The following is a 13,897-nucleotide window of genomic DNA, read 5'->3' on the forward strand; positions in this document are numbered from 1 at the left end:
CTGCATCTTAAGAACCACAAAACGAGGCGGGTTACGAGCATGTTAACGTTCTGCAGCCACTGAAAACGAAGCATCAGTCGACGAGGATATGGAGGAACGAAAGACGATTAAGAACCGCGACTGCCAGCACGATGTTTGTTTATAAACAGGTTGGCTTATTTTTGTGAATATTCTCTCGTAGGAATACTCTTGCGTTTTCTTTGTGGTCCCCTATTTGACTGAAAATTGAATAAGCACACCAGCAAATATCGCTGAATTAGTAGCATGAGTATTAGGCCAAAATATTTTTGTTCGCAAAGTTCGTGAATTTACAATTGTCATCCTCGTCGTCTCTTTCAACCCGAAATCCTCATCTGGCAACAATGAAACGTGACGCCAGCGAAATGCAGACGTCCACTTTTTGGACGGCGGAATTTGTTCCAGCTGAGTGCAAGCAGTTTCATGGTGTCATATGAATGCTTTGGAAGGAAGCTCTAGTACCCGCTCAAACAGCGCGAAACAAAAGCTCGGCATAGTTCATTTCTTAAACTGCCTGCTCGACCTGTAATCTGCCTGCCACTGACGTCATGGCACTAAAAAGCGCGGGCGTATTTAAATGCTGGTTTTCGCATCACATTAATTTCCCGATCTCTCAAAAAACTATTTTGAATTTCGCCAACTCAATACCATGCCGAAAAATTGTACAAGCCGAAGGTTTACAAAACATAGTTAGTTGGGGTAGCTCCAAAATTCACCAGGGTACCTTTTTAAATATGTCTGTGTCTTATATTATTTTCAATATTGTATTCGCGAAACAAGATTGGCGATTGATGGAAACGAAAGTACGTGCAGTTATATAATAACGGGTATTTTATTGACCAGACTACCTCTGTAACCCTGTTTTTGAGCCACTCCTCGTCGCTGCCAATGATTTTCTCGATATATCAGCACTTACAGCTTTCTTCAATAGATTTCTCGTGCACATTTCCTTTACATGCATCCTTAATCGGGCACGACAAAAACGATTAATAATTTTCTCAGCAGTGCTATGGCATTCTTGGAGGTTGTGCTCGAATGCTTTTATTTAGTTTGCCGAAGTGTTAGCGATCTTCTTCGAGCTAAACAACAATTAAATACGTACGTTAAATGCTGATCTTCCCCGAAACGATACGAACCCGCTGACAGTCGCTTTATAGCAAAACTCAAGGTACTGTCAAAAACGCCTGAGAAACGTCAACGGTGTGTCTTTCTAGACAGTTCGCTATTTCTAGAACAGGATTTGACCATGCAAAGAAAAGCAGTTCCATAGCACCAAAAAAATTGATGGTCACAGCAAAGAGACACGGTCGAGTCCAACCTCCCAAATTTCGGATAGGTTCGTTGGAGTGCACTTGCCTCGTCGTGCCTTTACCACCCGAATTCGCCTCCTCTTCGGATTTTTCGGAACCTTAAAGGACCGAAAACCTTCCTAATTTCGGTTCGAACAACCTACGGCACAACAGTAACCCATCGCCTTCTACAAAGTTGAATACCGTGAACATGAAAACTGAAGATCAACCCCACTATAGTCGGCGAGAGGTTACGTGTGAAGTAGAAATTCCTCCCGCTTCTTTCCAGTACAGCAGCGCGAACACTGGAGAGGGGGTTAGGAAGGAGCTTCCACTTCAACCTCAACCTGTCACCCACTACAGAGCGGGGCGAAGATTAGTAAAGAAAATGGCGGAACGTCGCAGCCGCATAGCCGCTTCGCCAGACTCCGGGCCTCTGTACGCACCACCGGTGGGCGGAGCATTACCGGTGGCGGGAGCGCTGAAGGATGAAAAAATCGCCAATCCCCCCGATGGAACGCGCAGTTTTCAAACGAAAATTTACATGTCTCTCTTCAAACGACGGGAGGCGGACTAAAGGGATGAATTGAGGTAATGTACCACCAAATTTACTGTAAACCTCAGGAAACAAGCTGCACTGACCCATATAACATATGACGTCACGCTTTTAGTGTTGCCAGTAAAGCCACTCCTTTCAGTTCAAAATTTGTAAATGCACTGACTTCGCGGAAAACATTTCTTCTGAAATGTAATTTGGATTAGTAGTTCACTAGTGTCTAGTAATGTGTTGAACCATTTTATGAGGCACGCCAGTGACTATCAAATTTTCGTCGGAGCTCCTTGAGACAAATGAGCCCCCAAGATGGCGGCCACAGGGACAATGCTCGCCTCGGTCGGGACCTGGACGTGATTAAAAAGGGGGCCCTCAATGAGGCGCATTTTCGGTTCCCAATTCGCAGACTAATTGGAGTCCTAAGAATCATCCGCTTCCGCAACACAACCGTTCACTTTACGATTGAAGATTCCAGGCTACCAATTAAGGGCCGTCGTACGCACGCTCTCATACGTGGAAATGTTCAGAACAGTTACGCAACGTTTTAATCGGTGACCAAATGAACTCGGAAAGCCGCTTGACCTCTTGCTCCCGTTCAGGGTAAGGTAAACCGTGCTTCGACGAAATCCAGATTGCCTTAACGATCGCTGCATTTGTAGGGCCCGTGACAATTCTTACCTCCTTGTGAGGGTGTGCGTGTGTGCGCGTGCGTGCGCTGCCCGTGGGTATATACGTGTGCACATCTGTATACGCGTGCGCATGTGTGCTTGCGCGCCACCTTGTGTGTGTACGTTCGTGTGGGTGTGCGTGTGCGCGCGGACGAGAGTGTGTGTGTGTGTTTGTCGGAAAGAGGAGGGTGAAGCGTTCAAGGGGCTCTGTGCCGAATAAGAGGGAGGTGGAATGCGAAAGTGCGACAATATGACGGGTTTGGCTAGTTGGTTTAAGGTGAGCACGTTGAAAAGAAACAGCGGCAAAAAGAAAAAAAACTTGGACAAGAGTAAAGAAACATCTACAGCGCCGTCCAGTCGTGTATGTTTCTTTCTCTTGTCCACGTGTTTGTGCCACTGTTTCTTCCCAAGATGCGAAAGTGCGCAAAATCATATAATAGAAGATCTTGTTCTCTTCTAACCGTCAGAAAACATCACAAATGTATTTTATTCTTTAAGTGTCGTTCCATTTGTAATAATTGCTCGTGTTAGTTTTGTTTCTTTCATTTTTCATTGCACGTACAGTCGCATTTATATTTTTTTTGAGACGCTGTATTTGTGCATGTCCTTATATTTTGCTGCCTCAGATGCCGACCATTTCCATCTGCTGCAAGTGCTGTCTGGCGCTAGAGGCCTAATCGGGCTTCATCTACTGTCGCATTTTGCCTCAGGATCAAAGAATTTCTGTATTGACTAAAGTTTAAAAAAAAAAATTACAGACGTTTACCAATTTTTGTGATGCGAAATTAGAGAGCAGCTCTTGAGGTAGTTTGAGTTTGCGATATGCCGTGGTAAACAATTAGAGAAAGAAATATATTTATGTATAACCAACCCTCCCCTCCGCCTTCTCCTCCATACCCTCTTGAATATGTATAATATATACAATATAAAAATAGTGTTCAGGAAGCAACCCCCATACCCATATCCTATATACCGGGTGTTTTTGCGAAGACTTTCAGAAATCCTAAAAATTAGGGCGTTTGAAAAAAGAAGAAACTGTTTTCGGGAACAAACTACCAGCCATGGCGGACGTCAGGGATCGCCAAAAACATACTAATTAGCCAGCTAATTAATTAAAATTTGTTAATTAACTTTTTTAATTAGGGGAAATAGACATATGGTTCCAATTAGAAAGTTGCTGAGCGTTATTGAAAACCACTAAATCAGTCGTTTTCAGAAAGTCTTTGAGCGCGTGAGAAGCGTAGTAGTGCACTAAGGTTACCGCTCTTTGAGCAGGTACAAAGCTAGCGGTTGCGATAAGGCGCCCGCGCGATTTTTCCGTCTCTTATCTAGCCCCAGCCTTGTACCTGCTCCACGAGTGGTAACTTTAGTACAATACTACGCTTCTCACGCGCCGAAAGTCTTTTTGAAAATGACTGATTTGGTGGTCTTCGATAACGCTCAGCAACTTTCTAATTAGAACCATATGTCTATTTCCACTAATTAAAAAGTTAATTAACAATTTTTAATTAATTAGTTGGCTAATTACTATGTTTTTGGCAATTCCTGACGTCCGCCGTGGCTGGTAGTTTGTTCCCGAAGAAAGTTTTTTTTTTTTTGACACCTTAATTTTTAGAATTTTTGAAAGTCTTCGCAGAAACACCCGGTATATATGTGTATATATATATATATATATATATATATATATATATATATATATATATATATATATATATATATATATATATATATATATATGTGACGTTCTAGACATTATCGGTCGCTATCTGGCATATATATTTAATCTTCGTTTAAAAACCGCCACATTCCCCCGAAAATGGAGATAGCTAAAATAGTTGTACTTCATAAAAAAGGGGATAGAAATGATATAAACAACGACAAGACTGTGTCGCTATTTCCAGTGTTCTCGAAAGGTGTGGAAAAATAATACATAATCGTCTTACTTTTTTTTATAGACAAGCATAACATCATTACAAATCCCAGTTAGGGTTTCGAAAGAAACTTTCTACAGAACTAGCTTTACTGTACCAGACAGAATATATTTTACGCAGCATCGAAGATAGGAATGTTGTCCTAGCGATTTTAATATACTTTCAAAAATCATTTGATTATGTTAACCCAGCGTTACTTATTCGAAATTTTGAGATTTATTCGTATCAGAAGATTTTCAGAACTCCTCATTAAGTCGTACTTAGAAAGTTGCCAAAGTTCGTTAATATTACCGGTCACTTCTCCGATACAATACCAATTAAATCTAAGGTACCACAGGGTAGTATACTGGGGCCACTATTATTTAATATATGCATCAATTATATCGTTAACATAGCAGAAAACGTAAAGTTTATCATTTAGGGTGATGACACCCAGCCTCATTTTTCAGGTAAAACTTTCAATGAAATTTCTTGTGTTGCTAATAAAACCATAAAGAGCCTAGAGACCTGGGCTGGTTCGAATAATATCATAAATAATTTTAAAAAGCTAATGCGACCTTTCTCAGCCCCAGAAATAGGAATATTATCCTGACCAGCGACATTAGCTTAGGCTCCTCTTCAATCAAAATAGTAAACACTTTTAAAACTTTGGGGGTAATTTTCTCAAACCACATCTCTGACCGAACATATGGACTATATCATTTCTAAACTTGTCAGTAAAACTGGTATGTTGCATAGACATCGTGATAATCTTCCTATTCGAGTTAATTTTATTTTATATGACTCATTATTGTTATCTCACCTGAAATACTGTCATTTAGTCTGGTTGACCACCACAAAAATTAATCTACAAAACTTATTTCTACTGCAGAAAAGTGTGCTAAGGATCATATACAACGTGCCATATAATTTTCACACTAACCAATATTTTGTTGGGCTGGGCGTTCTGAGCGTATTTCGATAGTATGATATTAGACTTCGTGTGAAATATAAAAATCAATATCACGCTATAAACAGCCTTTTAATGTGCTTAGCATTCCTCAGAAACGAACCTGTGACTTATTCCACTCGCCATTCTGCTTTCTGGCTAGTAGATGCATCTCGTGCTGACCATGGTTTACAGATAATTTAAAAAACACTGCTGACGTTTCTGGATAAAATGATGCTGTCTAATTTTGATATAGAATCCTGTATCATCTGTGATATAAGGAGATATTTTTATCAAAAGTAATTATGTGATTACACTGATTTTCTAGTAGGTTCTTGTTGTTTGCTCTTTGTTTTTATTATTTTCTAATTTATATAATTTCTTGCGTATGTTTTTGCAACCGCTGTGTACCTGTGAGGGGGCTGAGGACCAATCAAGCTGCTTGGACAGCTTTTTTCCTCAGCATTCACCATATATTTATATGGTAAATAAAGCTATTATTTTTAAATTCGCCGCTAACGATCATTGAGTTTAACTCAAGTGGCCTACCTCAGTTAACTGATGGGGGTTCGCCCCAATAGAGCTGAAGATGGCAGCGTCCGCCGCATTGCCGCCCATGGCCAGCGCCAGCGAAGCACTTACTATTGCAGAAGATTGGGGGTATATAGAAAGTGTTCTACGAGGAAATATTTTCGGAAAAGGTACCATTCGGGGCCAGATCGGCCGCTAGAACGATCACGGCACGTCGCGGAAGCCGATTCTCGGTGAGGGCGGCCGTGGGGATGTCGGCGCCGAAAAGACTTTCATCATGTCTCGCTATAAATGGAGCGTAACGCTCTGATTATCGTTTCTTTACTCTAAAAGCAAAATAAGTTCTTTTTATTTTGTTTCAAACCTTTACGTTGAATAAAAAATGTGTGTATAATTCATTTTCAACACTTTTTAAAAAAATAGAATGTCACATCGGTTTTGGTTTCGTTTCTATTTCAGCTGTGTCCCTTGACGCGCATCTCAACTGGGTTTATTAGGTCGATATACCATGTAGCACCGGACAACTCAGTTGAGCTCAGTGACCGTTGGGAGATGCTAACAATCGTTAGCTTAAGGACAGTTAAAAGCGCTAGTGTAACTAGGCTATAAGATGGTCGAAGAAGGTCCTGGTTTTGGTATAAGTTTCTTAGCGTTGTTTGTTATACTTTTTTTTTTAGGTTGTTCTAGTGTGAATTTTACTTTTCCCTTCATGAATACACCTCCTTTCCTGCTGACCCTATATGGGCCCCGGAGCAAGCTATACAACATACAGGTTTGTTGCTTGGTTCTCCCATTATAATCGACTGTGTATTAATATTTATATTACCTATAGAATTATTTGGCCAATCCCGGATAACCGACCGCAGTGACGCCCTCGGTCGTGCACGTCGCTAACGGCTAGCTGCTCTTCCCGACGCCGCGTCCTTCGAGTGGTGAATCTCTTCCCTCGTCAATTCGCCCCACGATCTAACGGGCTAATGTAACAGCTGACTTTTACAGAGCACTTCACTGCGGGATCCCACACTCTGTTCCACGTGGCCTTGGACGCCTCGAAAAAGCGTGTTTCCACTTGAGTGATTACAGCGAGGCTCTGTCCATCCGCACTCTTTATGACTGTCGCGGAGACGGCGTGTCGTAAAGATCGAATTTTCTTCTTTTTTTTTTCAACTTTTTTTTTACTTGTAACGAACATTGCTACAGAAAAAAAAAAAACGTTTCTCAGATTTGTTTGGTATATATGCGAGTTTTAAGTCATTTGGTTAATGTATGTTTGTTTGTCTTTGTTAGTGTTCTAGGCTTACGTATACAAATAAAAAAGGCCTTTGAATTCATTTTTCCGCATAACGCGGAGACAGTCGATCACGGTAAACAATGGAAAGAGTTCTGCGAATCACGAAGCTCAGTGTACGATTAAATCTGAAAGAAAGGATTTGTATGCAGGAACAGCGAGCAGGTAAAGCGCCATGGTCCGTCTTCCTGCACACGTCGCATTTCCTGGGTCCAGTCATATTGTGAGCTTCGTCATCAGCTGGGATCTCTGTCCTAGGCTCGTTTGATTGAGCTACACCTCTTACACGGGTGCAGTAAAGTGTAGAGAGGTGTATTTGCCGTGTGCGTATTGGGATGCGACAGGAACTACATCGCACTACACTTTTGTGCACCGGTCCACGAGGTGCAGGTACATTGAACGAGCATACTGTTCGCTGCGACTGACTGCTTTTGTGTGTTGAAAAGTGAGCGCAAAGTCATTTTAAGTGTGTATGTATTCCGCCTTTAAACAAAAATGTAAATTTTAATTTCGGAAACCATACGCGAGCTTGTTCCTCGGTGAGGCGTTGACGAAGTGTGAACACGACTTCTAGAGGGACAAACTTCACGTTTTGTTCAAGAACAGTATGAGTTTTTGTAACATACTGGCGGCCTGTCTTAGATCCCGTCGTTCAGTCGTATGCGCACTGGAAATATCTTCTACTGTTTTATTCGCAACAGAGGATTCGTATCTTTACTCGGTTCCTTACTCCAGTCAACGTGCCTTGTGTAGTTTAACAACATCAACGCTTGTCTTCAGATTTTATTAAATAATCGTGCTTTCTTTAGGGTCAGTTGCTCTCCTGGTCCTTTTTATTTATTAGTTTTGTACCATACGTCGCCAGGCTCGAATATAACAAGCTAGACCAATATGTAATAGATATTTTTTGTACGTAACATGAACATTTTTCGACGATCAATCGAGCCACTTTTGTGTGCATCATTATGACTTTACTCGTCTCTTTTATTTTCTACTGCGCACATGTTTTTTTTTTCGATTCCTATGAGAGTGTGTCACTATTCATGGTACTGTTCGTGAACACATCAAAATAAGCCTTATTTTTATAACACGCCTGATTGTTCCACCTAAGTTGCTTCAAATCACCTGGGAATTTCTATTAGCGGGAGTCTTTCTTGGTTTTGACCACCTTTGAACTCTGCCCTCGGAAAAAGGTTTGCAAGTTCCCTTTTTTGCGGAAGAGATATAATTTTCATTCTGCGCACCGCATTTTATGAAGTCGCCGTGGCACCGAGATTTCGGTTCGACATCAAAGGATTCCGAGGTGGTCCAAACGAATCCTCAGTCCTCCGCTTGGGCGTGCCAGATGCCCGTCGTTGGTTTGGCACGTAAAGCCCCCCAAATTTCATTTGACCGGATTTTGTTTTTATACCTAATTGTATTTTGAACATCGTCACTCGCAAAAATTCCTCTACTCTTCTCCGGCGCTTTAAGTTTTTCGGCTTGCTCTCTCTATCAAAAGTATTAAAGCAAGATCGCCCGATTTATTTAACAGTTCAACGGACCTCACCTGTAAAACGTCAGCCCGTTATTGGCGCGCGCCTGCCTGCCTCTAACAGGTTGCGCGCGGGTCCGTCGATTGCTCAAACACCTATTTTGAGCCTAGCACAAAAGAACCACGCCGTTATCTGAACAGCCCTCGAAACTTATCGGGGAGAACAGCATAGCCCTTTTGGGTTGCCCGTTGTCGACACCGCCACAACCGAGGGGATCAATAGCGTCCGGCCTTCTATTTATTTAATGCGACACGTCGGCCGGCAGTGAGAGTGGGCAGAACACACCGAGCTATACGAGCGGAAGAGGGGGGAGGAAATGTAAGCGGCTTTCTAGACCTCGCCACCGGCCGTAATTTTGCCTGATCGCTGTTTGATCGGCGCCCGGGCCTTCCGCGCCAGTGCTGAGAGTATGTGTGTGTGCGGTCGGTGACGTGTTGACACCTCAGCCGCCAGTCGGTTTCCGTTCCCGCTGCAAAAATTGCCTCACTCGCTGTCGAACCGGTAACGCCAACCAGGCACGCCACACTGGACTCTATATTATGTCATAACTTGGAAATGTAATACAGTTGCGGTTCCGGAGATCCAATCCGACTGTCGGAGCGATAGAGCACGTGACAGCGTGCTGTCGGCGTCTTGCGAATGGTGCTCGTGCGAAGAGCGGCCACGTGCCTCGTACCGTCGCTCTGGTTGGCTAGCCGGGAAAGTAGTTTTCGCCTTTTTCTTTCTCGAGTTGCGCAGAAAGAGTTGCGTCACCGATGCCGATCAGTTCTTTAGTTGGCTGCTACCACGCGAGGGTGAAAATAGCCTTTCGATTATTTAATTTCGTTTCGCATTACGCGTTGCCTCTCTACCTGATGAGAGCAAGGCATTAAGGTGTGTCTTAGAACGTCCTAAAATGGAGGTTGGTTTATGAATAAAGAAAGCAATGCTAAAGTGTAAGTAATACTATTGTATGTTTGTTTAGACAGCGGGAAGTTATAGTGAGCTTCATTGGGCGTCTTGCGTCTCCTCTGTAGACAAAGAGTTTACTAGAGTTGTTGCACAATTTTGAGGTTTCTTAATGAATCCCGTAAATGAATGTGTCAAAATAAAGCTCCTAGGTACAAGTATGCTGGAGACTGACCAATTTCTCTAAGATATGCCTATGAACGTATAGAATAGAATCCATACAAGAATACCCTACAAAAGTAATATTCAATGTTGGCCTTCTGAGGAAGGAACAATGTAGACTGTGGAGGTAGAATAACTTTAGCCAGCAAGCTGAAAGGACACTATTTCAATCGCGTCATTAAATTGGCGGGTATATTTATACGTATTTGAAAGAAATAAAAACATTTTACGACCTCACTCTTGTATGTAACGCCCTACACAGCGGGCAGGTTGTCGGAAAATCTGAAATAAGAAATTTGGGGATGTAGCTAAACTTCTGAGCCTTACTTTTGATCATGTTGTGGTTCTCAAGAGGGGTTCCGCGGAACTCTGGGGTCCGCGAAGTCATTTTTTAGGGTCCGTGAAGCCCTCGCCCCAACCAAGTTATATACTACAATAGTCTAAAATCAATAAAAACATGCTAGCTAATCTCAGAAATCCTTGTAAAATTATATTGATTTTGGGTAAATCATGTGGTGCTATCAAAATCGCTACTTTTGACAAGCGCCAAAACTTCCAAAATCGCCGCCAATCCCTCCTCACCAAAAGCCCCCCAACCCCCCTCCCATACACAAACACACACGTACACACACACACACGAAATTTCTTTTTATTACAAAATTTTTGAAGACTTTTTTTTTCAATTTTACGCGCCGTTGTTTTGAGAATTTCAGCTTCGAAGGAACGTCTACCCGCTTTCATGTCTGCTCACTGCAGCACGTAACATTGGCGTTAGAAAAACCGGTGAAACAGCAGTGAGTTTGAGTATTGCGTATGCGAGCGAACGCAAGCATTGTGTGTTTGTGTTAGCGTTGCGTGTTTCCCACTGCTCGTGCGCGGTCTTGGGTTGTCGCATGGTAACGACGCGCATGCTGAGCACGCTACTCTAAATCAAACGCAAAGCGTTTGTGTCTGCTTCTATACGCAGTACTAAAACTCTCTAGTAAGGTACAATCACATGCCGACTGCAGCACTACATTGGGGTAGTGAAGAGTGTTGTTTGCGTTAAAAAATGGCATTTTGCGAGCCATAATCGTGAGCAGTTCCGCCGTCCCCTGAGCAGGAAAGCCGGTGATCCTCACTAGAGCGCTTCCTCTTTCCGCCGCGGGGGGTCAAGCAGCAATCTGGAGACGCGAATAGACTATAGTCGCTGAAGGGAACTTGTTTTGGCCGAGTAAAACCAGTTCGATAAAGCAAAATGCGTGCTGCAGAAGGTGCGCGCTCAACAAGCAAGGCATCACAATGGCAGCTGATGTGACTTCACTGTAAGCCATGTATGCATGGCTTGCACGTGAAGTCACTGGTGTATGCTCGTGGTCATTTATAGCTGTTCTTGAAGAAAAAAACTGAAATTCTTCCAGCACAAGGTACGGTACGTGCTCAGCTGCGAGGCGACCCTAACGGCAGCTGATGTAGCGTCACTGCAGGCCATGTACAGAGAAGGTTTCCCACCTGCTGCATGTAGAATGCTACAATTACAACCAGCCGGCCTTCGCGTCGCCTCCGACGCAGGCTAGTTTGCGGACGGCGAAGAAAGCCTAGACTACGGCTGCAACCCTGGTCGGTCGCCGTCTTTCAATTACACAGGCCAACGGTCAGGGACGGAGGCTTGCAATTACTCGCCGTTTGGGTCTCCTTGCAGAGGCGCGCTGGGACGACGAAACATCCTCTCGGGAACCGGCGCCGTTTGTTCGTTCAAGCTGCAGTTGCGCTGGGGCTAAGTTCCTGTTAGGGGAATCTTAGAACTGTAGATTTTTTTGTTCGTTAGATTTTTTTTTTTTTTACTTTTACTTAAAGTTATTTGCATGCCTTCACTTTGTAGAAAACGTATGTTAGTTCACTTTCCAGAAGGAATAAAGACAACCAGTCACAGAAAACAATAAAAGGATCACAGCGAATGCCGAAGTTTGGAGTACGATTAGCCATGAAAATTACGATGTATGAACTGCAGCTACAGCTAAGTAAGACAAAAATGTACTCATTGTCGCTGTGCGTATCGCTTTCTTTTTCTTTCTTTTTTACTTGTTTATATGTGTGTATGTGAAGGGAGCGGGGGGTTGTTGTATTCTGGGTTTCGTCATTCTCTGGGATCCCTCTATAGTTTTCTGTGACTGCCTTTTTTTCGTGTATGGCGTGAGAGTGAACTCAAATAAATCTTTTTATAATGTATTTGAATAGTGTCCGAGGTCCCATACCACAAGTTTAACTTTCGCGGCCATCTGAAGCGTTTTCGACGGGCGTTGCCGCTCTTGCCCGTGTTGGTAGACTATCGTAATCTTTATATTCATTGAGGCGCTTTCAAATGCGTTCACCGACGCAAGTATAACAAAAAATGAGCACAGTAAACGCCCTCAGTTACAGTTCTCGTCCGCTCGTGTCTTTGTAGTTCAAAAAAACTGAAAAGAATTTCCCTTGTTGAAGTTCCGCCCTCTGTCTTGACGCAGGTTGAGACGGAAGCAGCTGTGCGGTGGAGAAACCCAAGAACCCGGGGTCATGAAGCGGACCTGTATCCAGGCGCTGGTGGGAGTCCTCTTCTTTGCTGCCCTCGTCCACCAGCTTCACGCAGAACTCGACTGCAGGTCAGAACCTTCCAAGACTTATTCAAGGACTTGTCTGCACTCCCATTACCCTATATAAACGCCAAGGCAGGAATTACATGGCGCTACCTTAGTTATTACTAAATTAACTAAAATTGTGCTGATTTTTTACTTGGACGAGTCAAAGTGCTGTGCTTAACGTATATTTTAGCCTACTTTAAATATCTAAACTATAATATAGTGTTGTTTCTTCTAGCGGTGCCCTCCGCTCTCACAATCAGTCCGGCAAATAAGGTCCACATAATGAAAGTATTTTGTTTATATATATATATATATATACTCGAATATGCAGATAAATGAGGACTACTGATAGGATGGGATACATGCTAGAAAGTCGCCGAAAGACGAAATCGTTGACGGTGCCGTGAGTCGAACTCCGGATCTCCTCGCTGAGGTTTGCTACTGCAGAAGTTCCCAAAGAAGTGGCATATGTTCTACTAAAATAAATAATTTATTACGCAGAAGTTACATGTCAGAGTATAGATGAAGACGCGATGTCGGCGTCTGTCCCTGCCACTGGTCCCAAGACGCTTCCTAGTGTAGGCTTGTGCGTGGTCTTCTGTGCGTCCTCCTCTCCCGACACCTCCTCACGGCGCATCGCTCGGTTGACCAAAGGGAGAATGGTGGGTCCAAACGGCAGGTCGGGTATCGGCACCCGCTGCGCGGGGTCTTCCGAGAACGGCGTCGGGCAGACGTGTTGGTGGAGAGGAACGCGACCGCCGCTATGACTGTCGGTTGCACCACCACACTACCATTGCGCATATAGTGAAGTAAGATGTACTTTGCGATGTGTTTCATAAATGTTTACAATATCGAATCGTGAATCGAGTGCGTTAGGCAAAGTTCCCTTTCAAGAACTGACAAAAGGTTGCCACCAAACATTAAAAAAGAAACGCCACGGATGTTTCAAATATTTGGCGTCAGCATGATCGAGCAGAGACTCCTTGCGCTACTCGCCTACCGAATACTTCTTTCCTTAGTGCGAAAAGACATTCTACAACATTTATATCTTCTAGAGATGAGCTTTATCTTAGTTTCCTGTAGTGAATGACTTTACAAAACAAAACATAAAAGCTTTTTTTCCTCAGCTTTTATTGACATCTTTTCGCGCGCCATTTATCTGCAGGACGTAGAAAATACACCTTTAAATAACAAGACGATATATCTTGTTCCGCTAGACGTCTTGGAAGAACTCGTATATTTTCTTCTGTGTTCATGAGTTCCTTCAAAACAGGATACATAAGACTCTGCATGAAACGCTTACTGGGCTCGTTTGCTCGAAGCCGGTTAACTTTAACCGCGGTTAAACCCTTCCTTACTAGGTACCTACAAGTACCTAGAAAGTTTGACGAGGGCTGGATGAGCGATAACTCCGTGTTTTATTATGGGGTGGTAGCTGGTGTCACCTAC

At 43.2% G+C, this 13,897-nt stretch overlaps 1 protein-coding gene across 1 annotated transcript in view; it reads left to right on the top strand.

Moving 5' to 3' along the window:
- LOC120850662 overlaps window positions 1–13,897 on the top strand; it is a 173,880-nt gene that overhangs the window by 93,838 nt on the left and 66,145 nt on the right. Inside the window, exon 2 of the mRNA XM_040223261.3 lies at window positions 12,335–12,469. Coding sequence (XP_040079195.1) covers window positions 12,384–12,469 — 86 coding nt within the window. The 5' untranslated portion in view covers window positions 12,335–12,383. The remainder of the gene's footprint in view (window positions 1–12,334; window positions 12,470–13,897) is intronic.

Source organism: Ixodes scapularis, unplaced genomic scaffold (assembly GCF_016920785.2).
Source record: "Ixodes scapularis isolate PalLabHiFi unplaced genomic scaffold, ASM1692078v2 PGA_scaffold7__128_contigs__length_106722199, whole genome shotgun sequence".
In the NCBI taxonomy this organism is placed as follows: domain Eukaryota; kingdom Metazoa; phylum Arthropoda; class Arachnida; order Ixodida; family Ixodidae; genus Ixodes; species Ixodes scapularis.